At 45.2% G+C, this 14,381-nt stretch overlaps 1 protein-coding gene across 1 annotated transcript in view; it reads left to right on the top strand.

The window, feature by feature from the left end:
- The window catches only part of LOC144934544 (HUWE1-associated protein modifying stress responses-like), a 37,321-nt gene extending 26,818 nt beyond the window's left edge, over positions 1-10,503 (top strand). The window contains exons 3-4 of the mRNA XM_078860451.1: positions 895-1,185; positions 5,867-10,503. Of these exons, the coding sequence (XP_078716577.1) occupies positions 895-1,185; positions 5,867-6,150 (575 nt within the window). The 3' untranslated portion in view covers positions 6,151-10,503. The remainder of the gene's footprint in view (positions 1-894; positions 1,186-5,866) is intronic.
- The last annotated feature ends 3,878 nt before the right edge of the window (positions 10,504-14,381 follow it).

Raw genomic sequence — 14,381 nt, 5'->3', positions numbered from 1 at the left:
GTTGTCACTGCAAAATTGGTGCAAAGCCTAAGAGGCCGATAATCTATTCAATTGATTGTATCTCATGGTGGCACTTAGCGCACAAATTCAATCACGCAGCATTCGTGTTGACACGTGTTCAAATGTAGATTAATTTGCATTAGCGTTTGTATGTTTTGAGTGCTTGGGTACACGTGCTTCCCGCTTCGTAGTATTACTTGGGCATCTAACAGCGGATCCTACGTGGTTGGACAAGTGTCGGTGGTGGATCGATGTAAACATCGATGCTTGTTTGTGTTGCCGTCTTTGTGTCGTCTGTCCCTGTGTTCTGGATTGTTCCGTCAAAATTGCATTGGCCTGAAGGTAACTTTTGCGCATTATTTGGCATAAATAACGTTTTTTTTACGTGCATTTATCCATGTGTGATTGTGAATTGTGATAAACATGATAATTGCTTCTTATGAATCCAGCATTATATATATATAAACTCCTAGAAATAATGCGATTAATAGCTTTTTTTAATGTTTACATAAATAAATTGATAGTTTGAGCGATGTCTCTTTCAGGCACGCGTGAGTGCATTTAGTTAGTTTATTCTTAGGCATTGCGACTGTCGTTTAGATCGCGAATGTAAGAAAGCTTTGCGTTGGCGCGTCAGGGGCCTGCTGCTCGCATCGTCACGCCGTGTGGGAACCTCTGGGTGTGTCATCGTCGTCGTGAGAGCGTGGAATCGCCGCCTGGAAACCTCTCGGTGTCGTCGTTGCTAGAGCGTCGCCGCGTGCGGAGCATCGAGCGAATATTGTAAAAACTCGCGCCCATCTCCGTTTTCGGGTGGCCCCCGCACCGCGTGCACGCGGCTCTCCCACCCCCCCCACCCCACCCCCCCCACCTCCCTCCCCTCCCCGCCGCGGATAGACGGCGCAGAGACGCACCGGAGGAGCTACGAACACGGCGCGCAGATGGGGCTGCAGCGGCGGACGCGCGACGTTCTTGCCTGGGCCAAGAAGCGGCGGCGCACCATCCGGCGCGAGGACCTCATCAGCTTCCTGTGCGGGAAGTCGCCGCCACCTCCGCCGTCCCGCGGCGGCTGTCGCGCTCCCGCGCGCCTCTCGGGCATCCCGGCCTCCCCCCGCGTCACCCCCACGGAGCCCAGCCCCACCGACGATACTGACCTGCAGCCCTTCCGCGAGGCCATCGCCCTGCACGGTGAGGAGAGGGCCTCGCACACGAGACGCACCACTCCTGACACATACACCATCTAACAATTCCATAAGTTCTCCAGTTATCACGCACACTTTCAAACACATCCTTATCACACATACACCGTCTAACAAATCCATACGTTCCCCAGTTATCACACACACTACCTACAAACGACACACAAAACACACACACGCTCCCCTCTCCATATACACATAAATATACACAAACACACATGCTCCCTTCTTCACACGTAAACATGTGACTACACAAACACGCATGCTTCCCGACAACAACATGAACACCTGTATTTTTTCTCCCCTTCGTGGCGTGGATTTTTCTCCGAGTCCTCCAGTTTTCCCTCCACATTTTGAAACGTGCGTTTGGAGTATTTGGCTTATATAAATGTCCACGTGATCAGCCACTTCGTTGAGTTATCATGTGTGGCCGGGTCGCTTCTGAAAAAGAGCTATACAGCTCAGTGGGCCTTGCCTGGTAAAATAAAAAATAATTTTGTTTAGTTTAAGTGCCTCTCTAGCATGCATCTTTTAAGGCTGGCACGGGGCACACGAGGTGGTGTTGCGGCTTGCATCATGCTTGGCCACCTTTGTCTCCCCACTGGTGATGTTTTTACACACAGCACCAGGTACTCATTTAAGGCTAGGTCAATGTAAAGGAGGCCCAGGTCCAGGTCAGATATTTGTCACCATTTGTTGGCTGCGAGCGTGAATTGAACTCTGGTTGCCGGTTCCTAGTGCAGTGCGCTCACCACTACACTGGTTCCCGACACACCTCGCCACAACACACACTCGTAGAACAATGCATGGCACCTGACGGCATTACCGTGTGTGTACGTAGCCACTCCATCTTGGCTGGGAGGATGACAGCAGCATCCCATAGTGTAGTATATTATCAATTCTTATGCTATACTATTAAACTTTCTATTTTATGAGGTAAGGCCCACTGAACTTTCTAGCTCTTTTTCAGAAGCGACCTTCCCCAAATGAAAGCTCAATGAAGTGGCTTATGACGTGGAAATTTATAGCAGGCAAATGCTCTAAATGCATGTTGATTCTAAATGTGGAGGGAAAAACCGAACGACCTCGATAAAAATCCACCTGACCACGGGGAGAATATGCAAACTCAAAATATACAGGCATCGGGGTCAGAAACGAACCCACAACCTCCTTCGTACCTGGCAAGGGCCTTTAACATCTCGTCATAGCGACAAGATGTTTCTATGTCGAGGACTAGTCTCACCATGGGACAAACCCGCTGGTTGGCTTTACACAAAGTGGTACACATTTTATATTCATCCCATAAGGTGATGATGGTCTGGCTCATTCCCTGATCATTACTTGAAATCTAAACCTTCCAATTGTAAAGCAAGAACTTCTTTCCGTTGCACCAACCAGATGGATTTCCAATAAGTACGTTGCACGTTATGGTCCGAATTGGATAGGTATCCAATTAAAAACAGTATACAGTATATTCATGTTTCCTTGTTTATTTACGAGAGCCGCAAGGAGTCTCAAGCGATGGTTAAAAAAGTTGTTTTTGGATGTTAGATTTATTTATACATGTATAGCAGATTCTTGTGAAAGTCACGTAAAAAATTTCCCACCTGCACAAATCCTTGCATTGTGACATTCTTGCTCGCTTGAAGCATTCAAATAAATTACCTGCTTAACAAAGAATGGTCCCTGTGTACGGACAATGAGGGTCACGTGACAACAAAATGCTCGTTTTATATTTTAAAAAAATAGCTGGACAGTCTAGGGACAAAGTACATATTGACCATAATGTCAATACACTGAAACACACCTTTAGTGATACCATCCAACAAGCTGGCTGTTTGAGTTCTTAGTTGCAATACATGCACTAAGGAAATTCGGTCCGTATTGCAACAGGTATGTATTACAAGGAAGTCCATCAATGACACACAGCAAAATCAAAACACTAAATTTGTTATGTAACAAAAATTACGGTGAACGGAACAATATTTGCAGAAGTAAAACGATTACTAGACTTACTGATTTTACAACTGAGCTGTAGGGTTGGGCACACAAACACCAGCGGAGGGCTTGGGTCATTCTGGTCAGGCCGGCATATACAGTAGGTCCCTCGCTTAACGGTTTTTGCGTTTAACGTTTCACCTTCCATAGGATCCCCATGGTTTTGACTAATGTAAAAATGTTGATTCACGGTCATGTTAACGTTATGCACGCAGGCGCTAATTTTGGCCAATCCGAGCGCTCTTAAGTGGGATTGAGCCATGTCTTCAGCCAATCAGCAACGCCCATTTATGAGCATTTAGTCCTCCACTGGCTTTGTTTACACTGATTTCTGTTTTGGCTGTGGAAACGGCTCTCTTGCAGACTCGGTGATATTTTTTTCTTCCTTTAAACTTTTAGTGCATTCGATTAATACTTATTTTGATTAACAGAAGTGTACATGGAATGGATTAAAAACGTCAACCGAGGGACTACTGTATTGTAGAGCAGCAGCCCTGAGTGTTCAGATGTTGTAGGGACCTATTCACACACTTGCCAAGAGGAAGGACAAGCAGCAGTTGTAAACAGGAACTCGCAACGACAACAACACTGCCAAAATAGAAGGCGTTGTCACCGAGTTCCCCCTGCAAAGTAAAAAAAAGCAATTCAGGTCCGATTCAAAAATTCCCACTGGTGTCCAAGGCAATGCTGTTAAAGTGGGCACTGCCAGGACATTCCAAGGGTGTCATTGTCACACCCCCACAAATACAACAGCGACCCTTTGTGGCAATTGCAGGCAACCCCACTCCTCATACGCCACGGTGGTGAGATGTGAACTACCTCGCCTGGTATACAGCAGGTTGTGGGTTTGTTCTTGACCCTGATGCCCGCTGTATATTTGGAGTTTGTATGTTCTCCTCCTGGTCGCATCGATTTTTCTCGGGGTCCTCTGCTTTTTGCCTTCCACATGTAGAAAAATGTGCGTTTCGAGTATTCGACTGCTACTATAATTTTCCGCGTTTAGCTATCATTTGTGGCCATGTTGCTTCTGACAAAAAGCTATACAGCTCAGTGGGCCTTACTTGGTGAAATAAAAAATTGTTTGAGTAGAAAGAATAAGAATGGGTTTTAGCCTTTCTGTCAATAAAACAGGTGTTCAGATGTTCAAACACCAAATGGAAACCTTTTGCAGGGAATCAAGTCTGCATTAACCACACATACTTGTGGTGAACGTGCATACAAAACATGCTCTGGTAATGTATATATTACCAGAGTAGTTTATGTTGGCAGTTTGTGTGGTTATTTTTCATCTGTTGATGGTGGCAAAGAAGATCCCCTTATATAGTTTGAGTTTAGTTTGACATACAGGACATGGTACGTCCAGCAGAGGGCGCCAAGTCGCATGAGAACAAGATGCAAAGTTGGCATACGTGTTTGACAGACGATTAGCCATGCGGCCTCGTCTCCACGCTGAAAATACCGTCCTGCTGACCCACCCATACTGGATATTTTACCTGGTAAAATAAACAAAGAAACATTGTTTGAGAGATTTCATGCAAGTTGCTTCCATCATCATCATCACTGCACATTTCGGCATTTGTTTCCACATCTTTTTGGAACGAATCTCTTATGTCGTCGTCATCAAGCCATTCTCTGTTCGGTCTTCCTCTCCGGTTCCGTCAATTTTTTTCCAAACAAGACACTTTCACTTTTCCTGTTGTCCATCCTACACATGTGTCCAGACAGTACCAGTTTCCTTTTCATCACTGCCTACATCAGGTCTTCTTTTATATGCATCCTTTTTTCTGACTTCTACTTTGATTACTTTGTGGGTCCAGCTTAGATGCAAGCCGCTTATCCACATGTAAAGTGTTCTGAGTTTCCCCGTTGTAGAACACGCTGTGTGGGCATGGGAGTAAACCATTTCAGGTCGCACTAATTGCACATAAAGTGCTCGCCACAAATGAACAATAATACCTCGCTGATCTCGTCAAGAAGCATAAACCATCATGCAAACTTTGGTCATCCCTGCAGCAGTGGCTTTTGGCTAGTCATCGAACAAAGACGGTCTCCGCATTGCGCGCTTTCAGATGCGCTTCCGCGGCCATCTGTAACGCTCCTCCGATATTAGGAAGCCAATGGAGCTATGCATTTTTAATCTAAATTAAGAATTAATTTCTTTAGAACTGCTTTTTATGTTTCGTTTATCCTTCTCCTGTACCTCTGATTAACACGGTTGGCTACGAACGGTGCGAAATAAGTTCTACGTACATACAGTTCAATGTAGATACTAAATGCGCTAAAAGTCTGAGTGCTTCCAATGCTCAAACAAGCATTGGGCAGTGACCATCTCCATCCGTGGTCCTAAGCAAGTTATGGCTACTCCACATTCCTATGGCAAGTACCAGTCTATCCATGTCACAAAAAAGTGTAAGAACAGGTCGTGTGCCGGCTATGGAGACAGCTCGAGATTCCCAGAGTGTGACGCTTGTCATGAACGTGCGGCTCCATGTGAGATGTTAATGAACTACCTTGCCTGGTATGGAGGAGGTTGTGGGTTTGATCTATTTAAATAGTAACTCTCACCCCGGATGCGCGTGCGTGCGTGTTTGCGCCCCCGTGTGGGGGGCGTGTGCGCGCTCGTTGGCGTGCGCGTTGGCGTGCGCTTTTTCGTGCGCGTTTGGCAAGCACAGGCCTGAGCGGAGCGATGGCGAGCATCAGCATGCGCTCGGGCAACCCGGGCTCGCCCACGCACGCGGCCGGTGGCTCGGGCCCGTCGCGCCGCCGCTCCAGCCTGCACGACATGGACCTCAACACGTTCATCTCGGAGGAGATGGCCTTGCACCTGGAGGGGGGCACCACCACCACGACGACGGCGGCGGCGATGGCGGCCAGCGCGCGCAAGCGCTCGGCCACGTCGCAGTGCCCCGACGTGATCACGGACTCGCCGACGCACAAACGCAGCCGCCTCATATGAGGAGGCCTTGGGTGGGGGGGTGACGACGCTGCCCCCTTACTTCCTCCTCCTCGTCCACCTCCTCGTCATCCTCCGACTACGATGGCAACGGCCACAGAGCGCTTGGATCCAAGTCTTGCACACCCTTCCCGTTTAATTCTTAAGATTTGAGAGGAAAAAAACGACAGCAAAAAAAATACTAACTGGACTGGAACCGTATACTTGTGAGTATATGTGTAAACAGAGTGTAAAATAAAGTTTATTGGGCAAATGCATCTGGAAAATTGGACTGTTTGGGGAAGGATATTTGGTTAGTGTTCTAATTGCACAAGCTCAGCTAGTTCTCTAAAGGAATACATTCTAAGCACTCAAAACAGGCTGTTATAATCTAAACAAATGATTAATCTCCATGTTACTAAGTGGACTTAACATGGATAGAAGTGACCTTAGAGAATATGGTCTTATGAGCGGTATCAAAAGACTACATGTATTTTTTTTCCATTCTGTTTGGCAACATTAATGCTATCATTGCGTAAAATATAGAATATCTGTTTAATAGCTACTCAACCGTCACAACTCGGGTTGGACTTATGCACCTATGAAAACATTTCGTTTTGTTAACAAAGAAAACAACGTTTGGACGGCGTTTTTTGTGATGTGTACTATTCAGTGAAAAAAAGATATTCTTTGAAGGTTTAATCCATTTTGAAATGAAGCATGCGTCAGAAGGCATTTAAAGGCTTTGTTAGGCCATATATGCTGCACAGCGAAGAAGAGGATGATGGAAGTTGTGTGTTACGCAGACAATGACTTTAAACAGAAGTCAAAACGTGGAGACGATGTGACAGAATTAATTACGTTATTTTGTCTTGGGAACATCAGCAGATGAAGCTTTTAGTGAGAACGAGCAGGGACTCTGCCGCAGGGGTGTTAATGGTCAGCACACACTGGACCCTGCAATCCAGAGGTCGCCGGTTCGATCTCCGGGCATGGCGGTTGAGAATTAGCAAGTTGATTAAATCTTCCCCTTCCCTCTGGCTACCCAGCAACTAATCTCAATCTCAGTTTATCTCAATCATCAGGATGTTCATATTTTCTGCAGACCCTCCTAGTTCATGCTCTGCTCTCTACCCATCTGGAATTCCGTTCTTCTTGGTCACCCTGCTTCTGCCATCACTACTCTCCCAATAAATAAAAACAATTCTTCCTCGTGGGTTATTTTCAATCTCCCAATTAATTATCACCACTTTGCCTCCTCCTTCAACTCCATGGGCTTCCTGTTCAATACACCGCAGTCTTTTGAAATAGCTGAATCTTTAAATCTCTCCATGGCCTTGCCACCCACCTGATCATCTCTCCTCTCTCATCTCCTGTCTTCTCGCCCTCTTAATTCCCAATCTTCTCTCTATCTGTTCCTCCTCCCCATGCTCAATCCCGTGTTCAGTCCTCTTTACTTGCACGCCTCCACTGCCATCAACTTCCATTGTACATTAAGCGGGTCCCCCTCCTTAACCACTTCCCATTCCTCTCTTAAGCCTCACCTCTTTATTTCTCATTCCTTCTCTTCCCTCCCCTTGCCCCCTCCACTCCTTCCCATCCCTCCCCTACCCTTTCGTGATGCCCAAGTAGCCCTCTGTCTCTGCTGTCACTCATTGCTCAATCCTTGCAGCACGCTCCTGCCATGTAAATCGTTATATTCCGCCACAGTTGTCTATGCTGTGTCAAGCACCTTGAGTGAAGGCGCTGTGTCAATATACAATTAGATATCTGGGTGCACCACAGTTGATTGGCATTGTCATGTGTGATGTGGTAAAGTATGGGTACTTGAACTTCTTTACAAGATGAACAAAAATAGGCTTTCCCCTTTGCAGGGATAAAACAGGAGGTGTTAAGATGTTAAAACGCCAACTATACACCTATTGCAAGGCTTCAAGTCTGCATTCACCACGTATGCGTGTGGTAAAACATGCAAACAAAACATGCTTTGATGATAATGTTATGCATTGTCCTTGAAACTGATCGGCCTACACCAGAGACAGCCTCCTTTATTGGCCTTGTCTCACCGGTGTTTGACGATAGAACAGCAAAACGTGACCAGCACAAAGACAATGCAACTCATCAAAGCGTTATTAATAGCTCAGGTTGAGCAGTTATATCTATGGGATAGCATAAGACCCGATAGTATTGCTGGAAAGGGTAAAGCCTCTACCTTTTGTTTTCATCTTGATACCGGCAAAAAGGGGTCCCATAGATTAATTATTGCAAGATTTCCGGGCCAGTGTGGAAGAGGAGATCAATATACCCCCCTGCAGCGCCCTCTTGCAGAGAGAGGCCCTTTCACCAGCAGTGGTGTGAGCACGGAATGGTAGGGCTGAGCCTTTTACCTTTCAGGATAGTTAGAAAGTTAAAGTGGCTGATAATACTCCCAAGAAGGCATATATGGCCTAAAATTCTATGAATTTTAAAACACTGCTATTTCGACTTGTCTTAGTGGAATACATTTTTTTAGAGTTTATTTTAGAAAAAAAAAATCGTGTCCTTTTAATGACCAGTGGGGGTATGAATGACCGTACGTTTGCAAAAAAAGATGGCTTTCGTGAATCCTGTGTTGGCGACACTTTGTTGTTGAGCAGCTTTGAGGGGTGGAGGGGGCGGGGGGGGTAGCCTTTAAACACGCCAAATTGCTTGAACCTGAGCGTTGGGAAGCCTTAAACCATTCTACACTCACCACTCAACCTACAACCTCCTTGAGTTGCACACCTCGTGTATAACCACTAGGCACGAAAGGATTATTTAACCTTAGCGCCAAGGTTGTTGCAAGGCCTTAAAACACGTTTCGACTGTTGCCCATTAACGTTGCTGTGGCGAACGGTGATGAAATAGCCATGGTCTGCTCTTCACTGAATAGTTAAAGTTGTGAGGGTTTGTTTTCGGAGGTTTGGACACGGCTTCTGTGGCTGCTGTCCCCTGGTGTGGAAATTGGAAGGACCCGGAGTTGACATTTGTGTGCACGGACAATTTGTAAATTCGCAATTGTTATAGATGTTCCTTGGAAAAAAAATAGCAAATGCACAACCTGATCATCGGAAATAGGAAAATGGTAGATTTCGTTGGCAAAATGCTGCTGCTCGTTATGAACCCGAGTATTGTTTTATCCAATTAATATAAACACATCAGCATTATTATCGCCACCCATTTCTTTTGGTATAGTTATATGGTTGACCTAAAAATGATGTTTTTCAGCTCCTATCAACGCGAGCATATTTCATGCATACATGGATTTAGATTTAAATTTCACAGCCTCTTATCTCCCCTCCTGCCTCCCCCCCACCTCCTACCCCAAATCTGAAAAAAAATAAACTCTTGTTATTCCAAGTTACAAAACAAAAATATGCCCGAGAACCATTTTTTTCCCTTCCTCCCGTTGTCTCTCATCCTCATCGGCTCATCATCGACTCCTCCCCGGCCCAAGGATTGCTGGTTCTGTGGTGGTTATGGCTGTGGTGCTGCTGCTCCCTCCTTTATTAGCCGCCGACGGAGGAGGAAGAATAAGGGGTTGGCCCCGTCGCTGCATGCCGGGAGGCACGGGCAGCATCGAGGGTTGGTGGGTGTCAACCGGTGCACGAGGAGGTCAAGTGGCAACCACCCCCACTGTGGCTCGGCTCAGTGAGTGGCAGCAAAGTTTTTGGCGTGGCACTTTTTTTTGTTTTGTTTCATTTTTAGCCGAATGTGGTGTTTGCATGCTCGGCTGCCAAATTTTGCAAATACGCGCTGTTAACAGTCTTCAGGATTTGTAAGCTCAACGTATATCCTAAGGCCCTGTTTTTTTGTCGTCTTTTTTGCTTATTACAAGGCTTTTTGTGAACTTGTAGTAAACAACACAGACCGAAATAATGTTGAAAATAAGTTTTAATAAAGTACTTGAATCTCATGTCAATATTTAAGTGCCGTGTGTTGTGAGTTTTGCGTGACTTCGGTGGATCGATTTACTTGTAATTGAGACCCCCCCCCCAACCCCGAGTGGAGTAATGCACACCAATCGCATGTCCAGCATCGTCAAATACTGCTCTTTAATTGCCAAATTTGTAAAAAGCAAAAACATTAATCGTTCTAAGGGGAGGTATTGCGTGATAAGCATCTGAAGAGGAAGGTATTTTATTACTTTTAAAACTTTTTACGCAATTTATGTTTTTCAGGTGTTCCTTTTAGAGATAAAAAAATATTAAATTCAGAATTCAACGTTGAGAAGCGGCAGAACACCAGCGTACGTACAGAAGATGTTGACCGTCTTCCATTAGGCCTCGATCGTGGCATTTGGCAAACCCAATTTTCTTTGTTCTCAGAACCCGAGTGCTGCATTAAGAGCACAATCGAATGATAATTTTGTAAAGTCACCAGACAAAGACCGTGAACGCGTTGCACTTAAAACAATGTGCGTTCATCTTGGCTGGCTGGCTGGCATGATTCTAATCCGGGATCTTTGTTCACGCCACACCATGAATAATTTAGACTAACGCCCTCTGTAAAAAAATATTCTTAACCAGACTGATATCCATATTTTGTCACGAGGGATAAAATTACATCTGATAGAATTTCCCAAGTGCTCGTATGCTGTTATCCGGCAGTTATTTGGATAAACTTGTCACGTCCATAGGAGCGTAGAATTTCCATAACTGGATCAGGTACTGATTTGGACGGAAATGCACTTTGCATTGTTTTATTTGAAAGTTGATGCCGTCTACGGGGAATGTATTTGTACAATTAAAATGTCACAATTGAATGGGACGCAAACGGAAAGTTTCATGTTTTGTCGACCACACGAACATTAAGCGCAGCATTTAAATATTACAAATCATGTAGTCGGGATACAAAATGTTTGTAGATGTGGCATAGAGCACCACAATAAGTAGGTGAATATGCCTTGTGGTTTAAGAAATATCTTGTTTTCTTTCAAACCTTTCCCCCCAAAATCTCTAAAGGTTTTCTTTTTGTGTGGGTTCGAGCGCTTAAATATAAATGTGTCGTTGAATCCGCCACCCAATTAGCAAGGTTTGTCACGTAAACCAAACGTGCCAATAAGTCATTACAGTACTACAGCACACTGGTGGATTGGAGAGTAAACATACTACATGTACAATTTGAGTACGTGCCCTTTCGCTGGTAATTACAAATAGTATCAGTCGATTTGCCAGATTTCCACCTTACCGTCCATGACTTGTGGTTACAAAGAGACGGAGAAGTATGAACAAAAGGGTGAGAATACATGGAATTAAAATGCTTTGGGAAAAGTGAGAAATTCCTCGAAAAGGCTTTTGGCTGGCCATCGAACAAAGACCATCACCGCATCGCGCAGTGCTTTCGGATGCTCTTCTGCGGCCGTCTGGAACGCACCTTCAGATATTAGGAAGCCACTGGAGCTATGCACTTTCCAATCTAATTTGGAAACGCATTTCTTGAGAACGTTTTGAGTTTAGTTGTCCATACCCCGCACCTCCGATTTGCACGGTTGGCAACGTACGATGTGAAAGAAGTTCAACATGCATGTACATAAAAAACAAGAAGCATGAATGATTGAGCCGTTACAGCCCACGACGGGAGAGCAGAGAACGCATAAAACAAAGTTTGATTCGAAATTATGAAACAGTCGTCCTTGAGTGAGACAGATGGAACCCTAAGACTCGTACGAAGTAAACTTAAATTCGTGGTGGATTTTACGTAATGCTCTTAAGAAGATTATTATAATATATAAATTATATTTAATTAGAATTAATATACTTATAATTAATTATAATTAATATACTCACGGACTATTTGCTTTCGAGACGAAGAGGAGGGATATTCCAGGTCGGACTTTAAATCAGCGATTCTTAACCTGGGGTGCACGCATTTTAAAAAAATCCTTTATATTAAGTTCACTTGCTTGCTTGCTTGCGCGCTTACGACCGTGCAAATCTTTCGGTCGTTTTTTAACCCACTTACCGTGATCCAATCGAGCTGACATTTTGCACACAGACTCGTTGTGCGTGACAATTTATTTTCGTGAACATTTGTTTCCATAACTTTATACTTTTTAGGAAAATGTTTTTTTATATTTAATTACCAATTGCTTAATGGTGGCAGGCAATCATCTGACCCATAGGTGGCAGCCATCTCAAGCCAGAGGACGAGAGGACTCTAGCCGCCACGCATATAAAGGATTTATAGTGAAAAACTTTGTTTTTACGGGTTAATTTTTTACCGGTGCGAGATGCCCTTGTTTATTAGGTAAATCATCGAAACAAATTAAGCACGGGCACGTAAGCACACCCACTTTGTTTCATCAAACCCTCTATGTATTTATTAACTTACATTGTTTTTACGATTAAGAACCGAAAGAGTGCAAGCCTGCAGCAAATGTTAAGAACCTTTGCTTTAAACCATTAGTGGATGAGCTTTCTCATGCACAACCCCTGCAGTCTGGAGTACCCTCCCATTCCGCGGCCGACAAATCAATTCCATCGTCATATTATTCAAATGTGAACTCAAGGCCTTTTTATTCATCCGGGCGCACGCTGAAAAATAGATAATCACTTTTTGGACAGTGACCGCACCCCGTGGCGTTTGGCATTTCTAGATGACACTGGTGCAACCATCTGCATGCAACACAATATCGACATCCATATGCGCACTTCTCCTTCATGAATGTTAAATTAAAGAATAGCCACAGGAGTGCGATCGTGGCCATGCAACCAAAAACTTTGGACGCGATAATAAACCCACTGCAGTCGACATTCCTTCAACGGAGGAGGAACCGCACAACTGCAGGAACATTCTCCTAAAGCCATCTCGTGGCTGGCAGACCTCGACATTGGCATCTGATCGGAGGTGCAATCGTTTGTCTACACACGGCGCGAAAGAAGTTCATCGATCACCTCCGCGGTGATTGATGGCTCTGCTTAAAGTGGAACATCTCAGCCGTTCGGGGCAGAAGCTCACGGAACGCAGCGAGTAGAACGCCACCTCCATCTACTGGAGCCTTTGGGGATTCCCGGCATTTGCCATTACTAGCTCTGTGCAGGGCAAGCATCGTGAGGCCAGGTGCATCTTGAACAGTGACGCAGTAACGACATGATCAGCTCAGGGGGTGAGGCAATCGGCCACGTGGGGCCCGAATATTTGAATTTGTCTCGCACGGTCGCACCGATGCTAGTTTGCATCGCGGCTCTTCTCTCGCCTAATCACATCCTATAATTACATAAGCGTTCGTTCTTCTACACTGTTGTTGAACACATATCTCATGGTGCTTGTCAAGGGGGGCCCAGCTCCTAGCTTTGGCCACCAGGTAAAGCCCCGCTGAGCTGTCGCAGTTGTCTCAGAAGGGACATGGCCACAAATGATAGCTCAACGAAGAGTAGCAGCGAAATACTCTCAGCATGTTCCAAAATGTGGAGAGGAAAAACCAGAGGACCAGGAGAGGGAGACACACAAACTCAAAATATACAGCAGGCGTCAAGGTTTGACTCAAACCCACGACCTCCTGTATAGCAAGCGAGGTAGTTAACATCTCACCAACGCGGCACTCCATACAGCAGGTTATAATGAAGATGATTGTTTTAATGTGCAGCGTATCCGGCATGAGTCGTTGTCGTCCGTGGTAATGATGGTAAGAGCTGTGTGAATCCACAGGTTTGTGCCCTGCTGGATCCGGCACATTGAAGGTGTCCCCTGGTGGACTCTGAGCAATGTAATTACCCCACAGCAGGACCAGCTTGCCCGCATGCTGCTTTCTAGTGAATTGGCCATCGCTCCAACACAATCCGGCGCCACGGTGTTTCCATTCAGCACGGATTCAACCATCCCGGGTACACTGAGCACAAAAGCAACGGCCAAGCCAATCCGGGTGATGATGACGTCACACACTACATGGTGATAATGATGTCACACACGACATGTTGATGAAGATGTCACACACGACATGGTGATGGTGATGTCACACACTGCATGGTGATGATGATGTCATACACTACATGGTGATGATGACGTCACACACTACATGGTGATGATGCTTATATTATTGGTTCTTTCGGCAAAGGCACGTAGAAGGGAAACAATAAAACTATAAAAATAGAAAAAATAAAATTAACATGACGTTTCGACTGCAAACACAAGCAATCATCATCAGCTGTAAAAAAACACTACATGGCGATGCTGCCCTCCACCTCCCCTTGGATGGATAAAGTCATTCGTAGTTTCCGCCGAAGTTAACGAGATGT

Source organism: Lampetra fluviatilis, chromosome 1 (assembly GCF_964198595.1).
Source record: "Lampetra fluviatilis chromosome 1, kcLamFluv1.1, whole genome shotgun sequence".
Taxonomy (NCBI): Eukaryota; Metazoa; Chordata; class Hyperoartia; order Petromyzontiformes; family Petromyzontidae; genus Lampetra; species Lampetra fluviatilis.
The sequence above is the reverse complement of the archived record's forward strand: the minus strand, read 5'-3'. Positions and strand labels throughout refer to the sequence as shown.